At 40.8% G+C, this 17,173-nt stretch overlaps 2 protein-coding genes across 5 annotated transcripts in view; one reads left to right on the top strand and one right to left on the bottom strand.

Moving 5' to 3' along the window:
- Window positions 1-17,173, top strand: part of EIF4ENIF1 (eukaryotic translation initiation factor 4E nuclear import factor 1) — a 45,566-nt gene that overhangs the window by 13,732 nt on the left and 14,661 nt on the right. For all 4 annotated transcript variants that reach the window (XM_037510945.2, XM_037510943.2, XM_054695264.1 and 1 more), the window contains exons 4-9: window positions 456-583; window positions 3,420-3,706; window positions 3,972-4,173; window positions 10,033-10,208; window positions 16,362-16,497; window positions 16,696-16,875. In XM_037510945.2, the coding sequence (XP_037366842.1) occupies window positions 456-583; window positions 3,420-3,706; window positions 3,972-4,173; window positions 10,033-10,208; window positions 16,362-16,497; window positions 16,696-16,875 (1,109 nt within the window). The remainder of the gene's footprint in view (window positions 1-455; window positions 584-3,419; window positions 3,707-3,971; window positions 4,174-10,032; window positions 10,209-16,361; window positions 16,498-16,695; window positions 16,876-17,173) is intronic.
- Window positions 1-17,173, bottom strand: part of SFI1 (SFI1 centrin binding protein) — a 104,250-nt gene that overhangs the window by 84,595 nt on the left and 2,482 nt on the right. Inside the window, exon 2 of the mRNA XM_037510932.2 lies at window positions 13,688-13,758. The gene's annotated coding sequence lies outside the window, so the exon portion shown is untranslated. The remainder of the gene's footprint in view (window positions 1-13,687; window positions 13,759-17,173) is intronic.

The raw sequence follows: 17,173 nt of genomic DNA, 5'->3' as shown, positions 1-17,173 counted from the left end.
TGCTTGGGGGAAAAACTGAGACTATAGAAATTTTGGAAAAATAGTAAGGATTCCAGGACCTACTTCTGGTGAGAGGATTAAGGGTTTTTTTGGTTTTTGACTTTTCTTCCTTTGTATTAATGTGAAGTAAACTGAGTAATCAATATTTATGAGGCCTCTTCTTTGTGTGGAACAGGCATAGTTATTGTAATCCATTTGTGTCCTGAGATTTGTGGTCTGAATGTTTCATTGATGCACAGACCACTGGTTTTCAAGTGACTGTTGGTGTTATGTGAACAACAAAATATTACTGAATATTTTGCTGTCATCTTAAAAGATATAACCATTCTGATGGCAGCCATACAGTTTTATATTGGAAAGGTGTTTTCATAACTTACTTACCTGAAGAGGTTTAGAAATTAGACTATGTATTTCATGAGTGCAAATGCTAACTGTTGGTATTAATTAACCTACAGTGATGGTGTCTGGGACCCTGAGAAGTGGCATGCCTCTCTCTACCCAGCCTCAGGGCGGAGCTCACCAGTGGAAAGTCTGAAGAAAGAGTTGGATACAGACCGCCCTTCCTTGGTGCGCAAGATTGTAGGTGAGCACACAAGTTACTCAGGAGTGGAAGCAGCGATACTGGAGATGACACACTTATGTTACTGCTTCATTTTTAGCTCTGAGAATTTTAATTTTTTTTTTTTTTTTTAATAGAGGCATGTTTTATTTATTTATTTGTTTGTTTGTTTGTTTGTTTATACATGCACTGGGTACAGTCAGAAGCGCGGGAGGGTGAGAGAATTCACCAGAGCGGGGAGCAGAGCAGGCAGAAGGACCGAAGCACACTGCTGAGGGGAGCAGCGGGCGGCAGGAGAGGTCTGCGCGCCATGTGGGACCCTCCTCCGGTGGCCGGGGAGCAGCCGGGGATCGAACTGGCGCTGCAGAGGCCGCGGGCTGCTTCGCAACCCAGCGCTCAACCGCTGCGCCACCGGGGAGGCCCGAGAATTTTATGTATTGGGGAAAATGTCATTATCAGGAAGCTGATTTAAAAATTGGATTTTCCTGATTAGCAGAGTAAAATCATAACCTTCCTGTGGCAAGTAGATTATATTAGGCTACATGTTTTTAAATATCAAATAGTGATATGTTTCACGGATATGGATGACAGGGTTAGATGTGGTTACCCTGTGCTGGAAATCTGAATATGCTTAGTCTGATTTGTGAGACTAGTCCTCTGGGATAAACAAATCAATTTACTAATTCTTCATCATGAGTTACGATAGGATTTATATAGATTTGAAACAGGAATAAAGTTTGATCTTTCACATCTTTACCCTCTTAAACTAGAAAAGATACATATCTTAAGAGCAAAATGAAGACCTAGTAATATAAAAAGCCAGTCAAGGAACTTGTTGCAAGAGAATCTCCTTTTGAGAGGAAGACCCATCATAAAACAAACTTGGAACTGAGCAAAGAAGATAGGAGTAACTCTAGTTAGACTGTGTAGAAAGGTCATCGTTCGGTCAGCATATTTAGTAGTGTCCCTTGAACAGTTCATTCTAACAGAATCATTAAAGATGTGCACAGAGACTTGATTAAAACAATGAAAATTTAGAAACAGCCTAAATGTCCAACAGAGAAATAAGTTGAGTAAACTTAGGTACAACCATATGTTAGGAGTATTACAGTGTTCCACTGCATTGTAGCTGTGATTATCAAGTCAAAGAAAACTATTGTGTCTTGTTGTAGGAACTCTTTCTGGTGAGGTGATTCTAGGAGGATTTTCTCACTTGGACTTTTCTTTCGTTTTCTGGTCTTTTTATGAAGATTTTTTTTTTTCTGATGGCATGTTTATTTTTTAAAAAATCATTGAGCTACAATTGACATTGAATAGACTGCAGATAAAGTGTTTCATTTGATGTTTTGACATTTTTACATGCTTTTGAAACCATTACCACAATCAAAGTAATAAGTACTTCTGTCCTCCCCAGTTCTCTAGTTAACCCCTATGAGTCCCTCCCTTAAAATCCTCCTCACGCTGCTTTCTGTCACTATAGATTAGTTTACATTTCCCAGAATTTTATATAAATGGAATTATATAGATGTCCTCTTTAGGTAGATTCTTTCTTTCAAAATAGTTATTTTAAGTTTCATCCATATTGTTGGGTTATTATAGTTTATTCCTTTTTATTGCCTAGTAATAATCCATTGTATGAATTTGCCAGTTTATCCATTTATCTATTGATGAACATTTGGGTTGTTTCCAGTTTTTTACTATTAATTAAAACTGCTATGAACTTTAATGTACAAGTCTCTATATGAACATATGCTTTCTTTTCTCTTTGGTAAGTACCTGATTACAATTACTAGGTCCTATAGTAGGTATATGTTTAACATTTTGAGAAATTGCCAACCTGTTTTCCAAAGTGGTTACACCATTTTACATTTCCACCAGCAGTGTGTGAGAATTCTACTTGCTCCATATCCTCGCCAGCACTTGGAATGGTCAGTTTTTTTTTTTTTATTTTAGCCATTCTAATAGGTGTGTAGTGGTATCATACACATTATGGTTTAATTTGCATTTTCCTAATGACTAATGATGTTGAGTATCGTTTCATGTGCTTATTTGCCATCCATAAATCTTCTTTGGTGAAGTGTCTGTTCAAACCATTTGTCCTTTTGTTTTTAATTGGATTGTTTGTGTTAAGTTTTAAAGTTATATACTAGATACAGATTCTTTATCAAATATATGCTTTAATGTACTTTCTCCCCATCTAAAGCTTGTTTTTGTATTCTCTGAACAATATCTTTCAAAGAGCAGAAGTTTTAAATTGATTGTAAAGCCCAATTTATCATTTTTCTTCAAATGGATTATGCTCTTGGTTTTGTGCATATGAAAACTTGCTTAACCCAATGTCATAAAGATTTTCTCCTAAATTTTTCTTCTAGAAGTATTATGGTTTTAGGCTTTGTTACATTTTACAGCTGTAATTTATTTTGAATTAATTTTTGTATAATGTACTAGGCATGGATTCAGGTTTGTGGGGGTTGTTTTTTTCATGTGGATATCCAATTGTTCAATACCATTTGTTGAAGAGACACTTTAACTTTTTAAGTAGTTATTTTTTTTCAAATGCTGACACCTACTATAGTTCTTAGTTGACAAAACATTTGCTAATAATTACATAGATAACGACTTAGTCAAAATAAAGGGATTGCGGAGACTAATCCTGGAAAATAATTTATTATAAAGTACATTTAGTGTTCCAAAGAGAAAAAGTAAAAGGCTCTGTCTTATTTAAATATTTAATATACGTGTTAATTCTATCTGTTTTAGTGATGACTCTTTCCAATACTTCCACTACCACCAGTCATGGACATAAGAAAGGGAAAATGCCCTTGTTGGTTTAATTTTTCTCTTTTTGGCATCTTTCCAGATCCACGAGAGCGTGTGAAAGAAGATGACTTAGATGTTGTTCTCAGCCCACAGAGACGAAGCTTTGGAGGGGGCTGCCACGTAACAGCTGCTGTTAGCTCCCGGCGCTCAGGAAGCCCTTTGGAGAAAGACAGTGATGGACTTCGCCTGCTTGGTGGAAGGAGGATTGGCAGTGGAAGGATAATCTCTGCTCGGACCTTTGAGAAGGATCATCGGCTTAGTGATAAGGATCTACGGGACTTGAGGGACAGAGACCGAGAGAGGGACTATAAGGACAAGCGTTTCAGGGTTTGTCTTCTAGATCCTTTGTTGCCTCATGTGTTTAGAACTCAACATTCACTTTGTACCAGTTTAATTCTGAGATTGGAATAAACAACTCCCTCTTATTTTAAATCAGATATAGAAGCATAGAGATGGTTGGGGGCTGGATGGAAGTTCAAGTCTAACTTAGTATCTACAGTTCACTACTGAGCATTATTTAATTTGTCCAGACCTTAATAGAGGTAGAAATGCCATAACTGGACTCTTTTAATCTTACTATGTACTTTTCCAGAGGGAGTTTGGGGATAGTAAGCGTGTCTTTGGTGAACGTAGAAGAAATGATTCCTATACAGAAGAAGAACCAGAATGGTTCTCAGCTGGACCCACAAGTCAGTCTGAAACCATTGAGCTAACTGGCTTTGATGATAAGATACTGGAAGAAGATCATAAGGGGAGAAAGAGAACAAGGCGACGGACAGCTTCTGTGAAGGAAGGTCAGTGAAAACTTTGGGAGGGAAATTTACTGTTCTTAAATGAAATCTGCTTATCATTGTCTTACTTGTACATTTAGAAATGGAAACCACTGTTTAGGAAATGGCAGGTTTTTACTTTTGCAGCCAGATTTTGAAACTGCTTCCTAAGTTTGAATTCAGCAGGCGCAGATTATACTGTCTTCTTAACTTGATCTGCCTGCAGTGCTAAACAGAAAAATCTCACATTACCCTGTAAGAGCATTATGTACATGAAAGGGTTCCCTAGAGAGAAGAATGTGATAGAGATAAGGAGAGGTCTTTTATTGAATACATACTAGGCACAGCGGTACCTCAATAATCCTACTTCCTTCTCCTAATGACCCTGTGAGGTAGGTATTTTTATGTCTCTTGTAGATTAGCAAATGGCACACATGGGACTTAAGTGACTTCTCTGTGGACACTGAGGAAGTAAGTAGTAAAGTTGAGAGTTGACAGGATGCTTTTGAACTTCAGAGCCCACTTTCTTCACCGTGGTATTGGATCTTCCTCTGGCAGTTGTTTGTTGAGTTGGCTTCTCCCAAGCTTTTCTCAGCTGTGATAAAATCTCCCTTGCTAAACAGAAAGGCCAGCGCTAATTTGTAAGAGGTGCCTGGTGGAGAGTGGGGGCCCATTAATTAGGACAATGGCCTGGCCCTGAGATGGGCAGCCCTAAACTGATGGTCTTGAAAGAGGCACTGCAGGCCCTAGTGAAGACCCCATGTGGGCTAGCCTGGATTTGTGTGTTGGGGCTATTGCTTAGAAGGATAGTTTCTGATTAAACTTTTTGTTTTTTCCTACTTTTTTTTAAAAATATTTATTTATTTATGCATACAAGAACTGGGGTACAAGCCAGAGGTACAAGGGGTGAGAGGATTCACCAGAGACAGTGGGGAACAAAACAGGTGGATTGATTGAAATACACTGCAGAGGGGAGCAGTGGGTGAGGCAGGAGAGGTTTGCTGTGCCATGTGGGTATCTCCCTGGTCGGGGATCGAACTCGTGCTGCAGTGGCTGCGGACAGCTTCATAGGTTGCGTCTTAACCCCTTGCACCACCAAGGAGGCCCTCTAATTAAACTCTTAATAGGTGGGCCCATTTCATTTTAATTTGAAGACAGTCCATTTAACATGGAATATCAAATGTACACATGAGAGCTCCACCTTTCATGGACCCTTATTCAGTAAATCCTAGTTCCTTCTGGCCTTTAGGTTTAGTTGAAAAAAAATCTTTTGGCAGATATTGCACAACAAAATAGGAGAGTAATCTTAATACTTGTATTTAATCTGTGCCACCTTAAAATTACAAGGCTACAGTGTATGAGCAGAAACAAGCTTATTTAGATGGAAAAGAAAAATCACATTACTTGTCTTTTTTTTGGCGCATTCTTGAAAATACAGTAGACATTACCATTATCTTTGTACTGTTACACATTCTTCACTATGGTGATAGAGGAAATTAAGGAGTAGTTGGGAGACTGCTATTAAATTGTCTGTGAACTGTGCCCTTGTCTCATTCATGACTAAGCTAAAGCAGCACCAGCAAGTATGGTCTTTTCACCTAATGATAAAGGTCAGGCTTCTGGTGAGAAAAGCATGTCTTGGGTTTTGTTGGTTTTTTTGACTACTACAAAAGTTTATTTAACAAAAAATTTCAATAAGAAAATGTATATGATCCATTTTTTTACATTATAGTGAAAAAGTTGCTGTGGAGAAGGGGTTATGTGGAGGCAATTGTTTTCTCTAGTAAACACAGCCACTGTTGGTAGCTGCCCCGCGGTTTCTAACATGATGAGACTATTTCTTCGTATTCTAGTATTGATGTGTTGCCCACCAGTGGCCATCTCCACACATTCATCTATCACAAGAGTCAAAGGAATCAAATGCCCACAGTATTCTTGGACGGCTGCCACCATTTAATTTCAATGATAACTTTTGTCCTTACATTTTTTTCACCTTGGGGAGGGTAAGGTTTGCTCACGGGCTAGTTGGCAAGCTCAAAAATGCCTCCAGATTAAATTCATGGCCTCTTTCCCTATGTGTTTGTTTTAACTGAGATGAAATTTGAATTTCATCCATTTGTTTATAAACAGGGAAGCCAAAGGAGCGAGGTATTTGCTGGTGGCACCTCCTCACCTTACAGATAACAAAAGAGAGACAGACCTGGAAAGACGAACAACTTGAGACCCTGTAACACAGGTTTCATGGCAGAACCTCAAGTAGAATGGAGGTCCTGACTCATTTACCTCATTAGTTAATTGCAAATAGTCCCTAGCCTGTACTCACTGCTGTTTTTAAGATAAACAGGTCTTCTGTGGTTTCATCTTGGCTGCAAGAATGAAAGGAGGGGGAGCAATGATGAGCGCCCTTTAGTCTATTTTTTTGTGTCTAATATTCTAGCTTTCCACTGAACTTACATAGCAGCTATCTTCAGGGACACAGCGGTGCTAGGAATACAATGAGTGCGATAAGCCATGGCCCTTGCATGCATGACTTTAAAGATGTTTTGAGCTATACCCATTCTAAACAGGGCTCAGTGCTAGGAGAGGTACATATGTGATGAATTAAACAATTTGAATGTATTAGACATACAGCCAGGAAAAAAATACCGGGGGAATTTTAACCAGGGGGAAATTGTTAACAACCTCAATTTATTTTATTTTATTTTATTTTATTTTTTTTTTAAACTTTTTTTTTTTTATAGAGGCATGTTTTTATTTATTTATTATTTATTTGTTTGTTTGTTTTTGTTTATACATGCACTGGGTACAGTCAGAGGCACGGGAGGGTGAGAGAATTCACCAGAGCCAGAGCGGGGAGCAGAGCAGGCAGAAGGACCGAAGTACACTGCTGAGGGGAGCAGCGGGCGGCAGGAGAGGTCTGCGCGCCATGTGGGACCCTCCTCCAGTAGCCGGGGAGCAGCCGGGGATCGAACCGGTGCTGCAGAGGCCGCGGGCAGCTTCGCAACCCAGCGCTCAACCACTGCGCCACCGGGGAGGCCCCTAACAACCTCAATTTATTTTAAAAAAAAAATTAGTTTGTATTCTCTAATGAAAGTATGTGCTCATTCTGAAATATGATTTAAAAAAAAAAAAAAAAAAACCCTAGCTTAGTTGTCTTTCTTGGGTCCCTGACTTTTAAGTCTGGCATAATAAACCCACTCATAACCCTTTTCACTTGTCAGTCCCATTCTGCTTTCCAGAATGCTTAAAGCTAGTATAAAATTGCATTCTGGTCACTCTTGCTGCTTGTAAAAGCCATTCATCTGTTAAGAGAGGTCCCCATCTCAACACAAAAGTGACAGGTCCCTGGTGGCGCAGGCGGTTGAGTGCCACACTGTGAAGCTGTCAGCAGCCTCTGCAGTGCGGGTTTGATCCCGGCCGGCCGGCGAGATTCCAATATGGCGCAGCAGACCTCTCTTGTCTCGCCTGCTGCACCCCTCAGCAGTGTATTTCGTCAGTCTACCTGTTCTGTTCCCCACTCTCTCTGGTGAATCCTCTCACCCTTCCACGCCTCTGGCCTGTACCACAGTTCTTGTATAAATAAATAAAAATAAACCTACAAAACAAAACAAACAATGCTCTCTTTAAAAAAAAAAAGTGACAGGGTAAATATTAAAAATTTATTTTTTAGATGTATGAGCCAGTTAGAATCTCTTCAGGCTCTCATCCTTAATTTGAGTCACAAAACTGCAGCAAAATTTATGTTCCATGCCATTCCTGAAGTGGGCAGGCAGATTCTTCTGGTAGGTAAAGTGTGTCAGGGATAAAACTACTGTAGTAGAAAAAGGACACAAATTTGGCATTAGTTAGGCTGTTAAGTTGGCTTCTTTTTCTAAGGCTCAGTTTCTTTGTAAAGTGAAGATAATACCTCCACTAAGGTGCTCAGTGTAGTTTAAATATTAGCCTTTAAGGATTCTGAAGCTTACAAATGTCCATCACACTAGATGCCTCAGGCCCTCAGAATGCTCAGGTTCTTAGGTGGTTGGTGCACCTGTAGAGGAACAGTGCCTGTATACACAGCCATGGTATGGAAGAGCATCAGCTACAAGGGTTTGAGTTTTCTGCCACTTGCTGTGTTAAGACCTTTGGTAAGCACACCACTCTTAGCTTTCAGCTATTGTGGTTCCCTGCTTTGCTATCTATCTTCTTGAAGTGTTAGATGAAAGCAGTTGATAGCGTTTAATTTCTCTTGGTTTAGAATATTCTGACTGATTAATTAAAACACTGAGGTAACTGTTGGAACCTTTGATAAGGTGGATGCTTTTATTTTTTTCCCGCTGGAAAGATTTTGTGTCTGCTGTGATCGTCAGCTGCAGGCTACTCAAATAGGTGAATTTTGCAGGGTAGAACTTTGGAATTGTATTCTTTAAGAAGTTGAATGCCTAGTATCTCTCAGTGCATTTATTTAAAAGGAAAAAAAAAGTTGTGTTTTTGTTTTTTAATCCTAGGGATTTTGCTTTTTGCCTATACTGTAGCCAAAACAAAGACATTCTAGATTCCTTAAATGTCAGTGTTTGGTAGCTTCATTTAGACCTTGTATTCCCATCATAAAAACCACAGAACATGATTGCGTTTTAATGTACCAGGCACTATATACAAGAAGAGAAAGCAAATTACCTACCCTTGGAGAACTCATTCTCACCAGAGTTACTATAATAGTATGATAAGTACTCTGACAGATAACACAAGCATTATAGAAAAGACAGTAATTTTGCTAAGTAGGGAAAAATGTGAAGGCAGAGGAAAAGACATTTAAACTTTACCTTGAAAGATTAGCTAAAAACTTCCTTAAAGCCATGTTTCACATAAATACCTTAGGTTGCTGATCCTTGACTTAAACTGGTGGTGTGGGTACATGGACAAAGGCAGACACAATTAATTGGTTCCATTTTTAAGCAGTAAGAGGCTTGTAAAAACTATCTTTAAAAATAAAAATGCTGGGGCTTCCCCGGTGGCGCAGCGGTTGAGCGCTGGGTTGCGAAGCTGCCGCGGCCTCTGCCGCGCCGGTTCGATCCCCGGCTGCTCCCCGGCCACTGGAGGAGGGTCCCACATGGCGCGCAGACCTCTCCTGCCACCCGCTGCTCCCCTCAGCAGTGTACTTCGGTCCTTCTGCCTGCTCTGCCCCTGCTCTGGCTCTGGTGAATTCTCTCACCCTCCCGTGCTTCTGACTGTACCCAGTGCATGTATAAACGAACAAACAAACAAACAAATAAATAAATAAAACATGCCTTAAAAAAAAAAAAAAAAAAAAATAAAAAAAAAAATAAAAATGCCGGGCCTCCCCGGTGGCGCAGCGGTTGAGCGCTGGGTTGCGAAGTCGCCGGCAGCCTCTGCAGCACCGGTTCGATCCCCGGCTGCTCCCCGGCCACCGGAGGAGGGTCCCACATGGTGCGCAGACCTCTCCTGCCACCTGCTGCTCCCCTCAGCAGTGTACTTCGGTCCTTCTGCCTGCTCTGCTCCCCGCTCTGGCTCTGGTGAATTCTCTCACCCTCCCGCATTTCTGACTGTACCCAGTGCTTATATAAATAAATAAATCTAAAAAAAAATTAAAAAATAAAAATAAATTAAAAAAAATAAAAATGCCCATTGGAAAAGAATCCACTATACTGTAGAAAATTTGAAGAATGGGTGGAGGGGAACCATAATTATTTCCCCATCATGTTGGCGTTCTGGCTTGTCTTCCTCTAATGAGGACTGTTGCTGTTGTGAGTGCTACACTAGCACAAGAAGTCTGCTTTTAAAGTCATTTATGGCTGTGGTACACATGGGTTGATGGCTGAGGCCAAGGAATAAGTATGGAGTAGTTCACGTGATCATACTGTTTTGTCCTGGGTTTGTTTTCAGGCATAGTTGAGTGCAATGGAGGAGTGGCGGAAGAAGATGAGGTGGAGGTCCTCCTTGCCCAGGAGCCAGCTGCTGATCAGGAAGTGCCAAGAGATGCTATCTTGGCTGAACAGTCCCCAGGAGAATTTGACTTTAATGAGTTCTTTAACCTTGATAAGGTGCCATGCTTGGCTTCGGTGAGTACAGCAGCACACATGCCAATATGAATGGAGCAGTTAACTTTATGGTTCAATTTGACCTCAATTTTTAAGATAGCTCTATTGAAAGTATTATTTGCTAGCTGTCTTGGGGTCTTTTGGTTCTTATTTTTAAGTATTATTTAAATTTGTGTTGGCCTTGTTTTGCAGTTTAATAGAAATGACTGCGTCTCGAACTCTTTCCAGGCTGGTAGCATTGATCTAAGAATTCTTCAGATATTTAAGAACATTGTCTGGTTTACTTTCAAGTAGTTAAGAGTTGTAAAGATTTACTGTGGAAGTGCATTTTTATAACTGGTGATTGGTATCATGCTGATGTACATTCCTTGGGTAAGGCTAATGTACATTCCTTGGGTAAGGTGGTACCGCTGTGATGTGATAGTTCCAAAAACCTTTACTAAAAAGGGCCTTGAAGGACTCTCAGTGTTGCAGTGAAACCTTAAAGTTGTCTTTCTGGACATTTAAAGTAGAAACAATAAGACATCCCCAAATCTTCACTTACTACTTGCTCCTATAGTCTTGGCCATTTAATTAGTGTAGGCTTGTCAAGTTTTTGGAGGAAAGATCTGTGTCTGATGCACACAGAAGCGAGTATTTTTTTTTTTTTAAAGATTTATTTATTGGGCCTCCCCGGTGGCGCAGCGGTTGAGCGCTGGGTTGCGAAGCTGCCCGCGGCCTCTGCGGCGCCGGTTCGATCCCCGGCTGCTCCCCGGCCACCAGAGGAGGGTCCCACATGGCGCGCAGACCTCTCCTGCCGCCCGCTGCTCCCCTCAGCAGTGTACTTCGGTCCTTCTGCCTGCTCTGCTCCCCGCTCTGGCTCTGGTGAATTCTCTCACCCTTCCGCGCTTCTGACTGTACCCAGTGCATGTATAAACAAAAGAAACAAACAACAAACCAGCAAACAAATAAATAAAGCATGCCTCTATAAAAAAAAAAAAAAAAAAAAAAAAAAATAAAGATTTATTTATTTTTACAAGCACTAAATTCTAACTTATGTAGTTACAATTAAGTCTTTGTTCTTTAATTCCCCACAACTGTACTGCCTTTAAAGCACAAAAGAAGGCCTCCCCTGGTGGCGCAGCAGTTGAGCTCTGGGCTGCGAAGCTGCCCGCAGCCTCTGCAGCGCCAGTTCGATCCCCGGCCGCCAGGCAAGGCACAATTGAACACTGACGCGCAGACCTCTCTTGCCGCCCGCTGCTCCCCTCAGCAGTGTATTTCTGGTCCTTCTGCCTGTTCTGTTCCCCACTCTGGTGAATGCTCTCACCCTCCCGCACTTCTGACTATATACCCAGTGCTTGTATAAATCTTAAAGAAAAAAAAAAAAAGCACAAAAAAGAGGAATAAGAACTCATCACCAACTTATCCTTTGGCTCTCTCCCTCACCCAAAACTTGGCTACTAGTAAGCAATAAGTACTAGGTTAGGAAGTCTCTCCATTGACATGCGCTGCTCTTTAAGCTATATATTCCATAATACACACACTCAAAAGCAAAGCTGGGGTTAGTAAATGCCAGTGTTCAATTGTGCTATATAACCAACTGGATGGACTCTAATATAATACTGTGGAAAAATAAGAAAGACATATGTAAAATTGGAATAGCAAATTGTAAATGTTACATACAGTGCTTGAAATTATACCTGGCACATAATTAACATGCCACAAATGTTAGTTACTAATAGGTATAAACCAGATTATACCTATATTTGTAAGTTGTATTTACTGACATTGCAACATATTAGAAATTGCCAAAAATTTATACAAACTGAAATTTTGTATCCTATGTACAAATTTCAGTTAAATAATTAGAAATAAATTTGTATATATGATGCAACTCTTATTACAGTGCCTGACACAGAACAGGTGCTGAAATATGTTGGGGGAAAAAACGGAAATCAAAATGTAATCCTAAACTATATAGAGTGATGAAGAAGAACATGATAATAACCTTATATGCATTCATAAGAAAATTTTCAAAAATCAGTAAAACTGAGCAAAACAAATACAAAGTTTCCATAAATGTGGAAACTAAAATAAAAAAGCATTTATGAATAAAACTTAATAGCTATAGGGCCTCCCCGGTGGCACAGCGGTTGAGCCCTGGGTTGCGAAGCTGCCTGCAGCCTCTGCAGCGCTGGTTCGATCCCCGGCTGCTCCCTGGCCACCAAAGGAGGGTCCCTCATGGCGCGCAGACCTCTCCTGCCGCCTGCTGCTCCCCTCAGCAGTGTACCTCGGTCCTTCTGCCTGCTCTGCTCCCAGCTCTGGCTCTGGTGAATTCTCTCACCCTCCCGCGCTTCTGACTGTACCCAGTACTTGTATGTATGTATGTATCAATCAATCAATAAATCTTTAAAAAAAAAAAAAAACTTAATAGCTATAATACAGCAAAAATATTTCACAATATCTGTTTGATAATCTGAGTAATTTGAATCTTAGTATGATTTGTCTAAACAACCTTTGTTTAAAAGACCAAACAGTCCATGTAGCTTATGCTACAAATGCTACTGAAAATCTAGTCTCGAAAGAGCAACTGATATATACCAGAACACAGTTCATGGCATCCTCTTCTCTAGCAGCTGATGAGTGACAAGGAAGTACAGAGGATGTCTTGAACAAGAAGTCAGAGCTACGGGTTCAGATCTCAACTTCTGTACCAAAATACAGGAGCAAGCCACTGCTGCTAGAGCATCCAGCTTGCTCTTTGGTAAAAATGACTGACTAGATAAACTCGTAAGATTCAAGTTTAAAATGTTTTTAGGGCCTCCCTGGTGGTGCAAGGGGTTAAGTCTCAGCAGTATGAAGCTGTTGGCAGCCAGGGAGCAACCCACTTGGTACAGCAGACCTCTCCTGCCTCGCAGACTGCTCCCCTTAGCAGTGTCTTTCAGTCAGTTCTCCTGTTCTGCGCCCCACTCTGTCTTTGGTGAATCCTCCGCACGCCCCAGCCCACACCTCTGGCCTACATTCCAGCTCTTGTTTGCATAAATAAATAAATCTTTTAAAAAAATAAATACAATGTTTTTAGTTTCTTGAAATTGGCATTTCCAGGGTCTCCCCGGTGGCACAGTGGTTGGGCGCTGGGTTGCGAAGCTGCCCGCAGCCTCTGCAGCGCTGGTTCGATTCCCCGGCTGCTCCCCGGCCACCGGAGGAGGGTCCCACATGGCGCGCAGACCTCTCCTGCCGCCCGCTGCTCCCCTCAGCAGTGTACTTCGGTCCTTCTGCCTGCTCTGCTCCCCGCTCTGGCTCTGGTGAATTCTCTCACCCTCCCACGCTTCTGACTGTACCCAGTGCTTGTATAAATAAATAAATAAATCTTTAAAAAAGAAATTGGCATTTCCAGTAAATGTGTTTAAAAGTAACTTTGTTTTTACTTTTTGGTTTTGGTTATAGTAAAACTTAGCTTCTATAACAGAAACAAAGTTGGTAATGGATCAAAAAATGGAAATGACTTTTTCAGCACTTACTGTTCCCTCTGGAAAAAGTCCTGATATTTTATATTCATTTCCTTTTTCATGTGTATCTTCTGACCTTTTTCCTATACAATAAGAGGAAAAATAATAATTAAAATGCAGACATTTTTGCTATCTATAACATTTCAAACTCTTTCAATATTTTTAATCACTGTAGCATTGCATTTAGTTACTTTTTATTTTATTTTTTAAGATTTATTTATTTATGCATGCAAGAACTAAGGTACAGGCCAGAGATGCGGGGAGTGAGAGGATTCACCAGAGACAGAATGGGGAACAGAACAGGCAGATTGACCAGAGTACACTGCTGAGGGGAGCAATGGGCAAGATAGGAGAGGTCTGCTACACCATGTAGGTTGCTTCCTGGCTGGCTGGGGAATTGAACTGCAGTTGTTGGCCACAGCTTGATAGCGCTGTCTTTAACCCCTACAACACCAGGGAGGCCCCTAGTTACTTTTTAAATAATTCCTGTCCTGTCCGTGACTGAGGTAATTACATTTTGGGTACATTTCTCATTTTTTCACAGTGAAATCACTCAATGTTTCTCTTCTTACTTGGATCATTGCAAAATTAGTCAGCATTATAAGGTGTGAGAATCTATGAGTGGAATATGGTTGAAACTGTGTCAATTTTCTGTGGTCCAGAAAATAAATGTACCACCAGCAAAATGTACTACAAGCCAAATTAGGGTCTTGAATTTAAATCTGTTCTAGAGTTCAAAAGAAGTATTTTTTCACATGGTTTGGGTATATTAGAAAATTCTTCCAGGTAAGAGTAAGAGTATATATTTAATCTCCCACTGCTTAATTTTAGAAACTGTTAGTTCTAGACTTCAGATAAAACAAAGTCACTAACTTTATCATCCAGAAAAACCCAAGTTTTTGTTTATCGTTGGTATAGAAGTATATGCCTTATTTTCAAGGATGTGCCTCATTTTTGTTTTTTTTTTTTTGTTTTGTTTTTTTTTTTAAAGATTTATTTATTTATACAAGCACTGGGTATAGTCAGAAGCGCGGGAGGGTGAGAGAATTCACCAGAGCCAGAGCGGGGAGCAGAGCAGGCAGAAGGACCCAGGTACACTGCTGAGGGGAGCAGCGGGTGGCAGGAGAGGTCTGCGCGCCATGTGGGACCCTCCTCCGGTGGCCGGGGAGCAGCCAGGGATCGAACCGGTGCTGCAGAGGCTGCAGGCAGCTTCGCAACCCAGCGCTCAACCGCTGCGCCAACGGGGAGGCCCTGTGCCTCATTTTTGAATTGACATTTGCTTTATCTTTTCATGAGAACACAGCACAAAGACCATTTACAGGATTCATGAAAGCATAGAATTGAAAATTCATTTTTTTTTAAGATTTATTTATTCATACATACAAGAACCAGGATACAGCCAGACATGCGGGAGGGTGAGAGGATTCACCAAAGACGGAGTGGGGAACAGAACAGGCAGACTGAGTGAAACACACTACTGAGGGGAGTAGCAGGTGAGACAGGAGAGGTCTGCTGTGCCACGTGGGATCCTCACCAACTGGCCGTGATCAAACCTGCACTGCAAAGGCTGTGGACAGCTTCACAGTGTTGCGCTCAACCACCTGTGCCACTGGGGAGGCCCGAAAACTCATTTTTTAAAAAGAGATTAAATCTAGTTTTTGAGGATTAGTAATAGAAATTACTCTTATAAAACAGTAAAGAAATTATTTCTGATCTTAGTGCATCATTTAATTATACCCCCATATGTTTCAAAACAAAATATGAAAAGTCTTCATTAAGTTCAAAGAGATGTTAGAAATCAGTTAAAAGCTAATCTTCCACATTCTAACACTTTGTAACTTTGGCCTGGAATTATGATTTATATGAGCTCTACTTTTTAGCTTTTGGCTGTAGAAATTGTCATCGCTGAATTTCATGATATTCATTAGTTTGGAGCAGTTTGAAGGAAGGGTTTTATCAGCTCTTCATTCCTGATATTCAGTTGAAGGCCACCCATCAGCTTGGCAATGATATGCTTTACTCTGGTGTTGATTTTGGTTTTTTTTTGTTCCCACTCCTTTGGTGCTGATTTTGATTTTGAAATTGTCCTGAGACTATTCAGTAACTCATGGGTTTTCTAATAAGCAAAGGAAACCAAAACACTCTGTGCCATCAGGTTTTTCTTTATATGCTTAGAAAGTACATGGTTGATTATACCCAAGTTCCCAAGTTGAGGTTGCACAGAAATGACCCAGGAAGGGAAGAAAAAAACAAACATGTTCAAAATCCTAAGTTCTGAGGGTGTTTACTTTCAGGTCACCAGCATCAAGGGAAGTTTCAAAGTGACACATTCTTAATATTGGAACCTTTACTATCATTGTCTTTTTTTTTTTTTTTTAAAGATTTATTTATTTATATAAGCACTGGGTACAGTCAGAAGCGCGGGAGGGTGAGAGAATTCACCAGAACCAGAGCGGGGAGCAGAACAGGCAGACGGACGAAATACACTGCTGAGGGGAGCAGCGGGCGCGGCAGGGGAGGTCTGCACACCATGTGGGACCCTCACTGGTGGCCAGGGTTCAAACCGGCGCTGCAGAGGTTGCAGGCAGCTTCGCAGCCCAGCACTCAACCGCTGTGCCACCAGGGGAGGCCCTGTCATTGTCTTTTTTAACAAGAAACTATTAGCTACTTTTGTCTTTCCCTCTAGATGATAGAAGATGTTTTGGGAGAAGGGTCAGTCTCTGCCAGTCGATTCAGTAGATGGTTCTCTAACCCAAGCCGTTCAGGAAGCCGATCCAGCAGTCTTGGGTCAACACCACATGAAGAACTGGAGAGACTTGCAGGTAAAATGGCTTCTGGCCTTCAACATAGACTTGAACTTGCTCTGACATGGTTCATTCTGTCTTCATTAGTCAGGGATCTACCAGAGAATCTGTGGATACTGAAAAGTCTTCATTTCTGTCCTTTTAATACTGTTGAAAATATGTTACTATGCTTTATTAGGACCAGTTAGTCATGAATATGTTTTCTTACAATATTAGGTCTGGAGCAAGCCATCCTTTCTCCTGGACAGAACTCGGGGAATTATTTTGCTCCTATACCATTGGAAGACCATGCTGAAAATAAAGTGGATATTTTAGAAATGCTACAGAAAGCCAAAGTGGATTTAAAACCTCTTCTTTCCAGCCTTTCTGCAAATAAAGAAAAACTTAAAGAGAGCTGTGAGTGTTTGTAAGGTTCTCCTTAAGTTTGGATGCTTAAGGCAATTGGCCCCAATATACTGCTATTTCATCACAAGTCACGCAGGTGGTAGGATATGCTTAATGTCATTCAAAAAATCTTCTAGTCAAACAATACCACCTTCCTGATAACTGATATTCTGTGGATCATGGGCCCCATTAAAAATTTTTTCTCCACATTCTCCTCCAGTCTGATTATAGCACTCCAATGAGTGTGGTAGTCATGATGACTAACTTGGCATCTCCTCACACCTTTGACCCAGTCTGCCATGCTCTGTCT

The sequence above is a fragment of the Talpa occidentalis genome, unplaced genomic scaffold (assembly GCF_014898055.3).
Source record: "Talpa occidentalis isolate TD23 unplaced genomic scaffold, MPIMG_talOcc4v2.1 talOcc4.14, whole genome shotgun sequence".
Classification (NCBI taxonomy): domain Eukaryota; kingdom Metazoa; phylum Chordata; class Mammalia; order Eulipotyphla; family Talpidae; genus Talpa; species Talpa occidentalis.
Note: the sequence above shows the minus strand (reverse complement) of the source record. Positions and strands in the feature narration are given on the sequence as shown.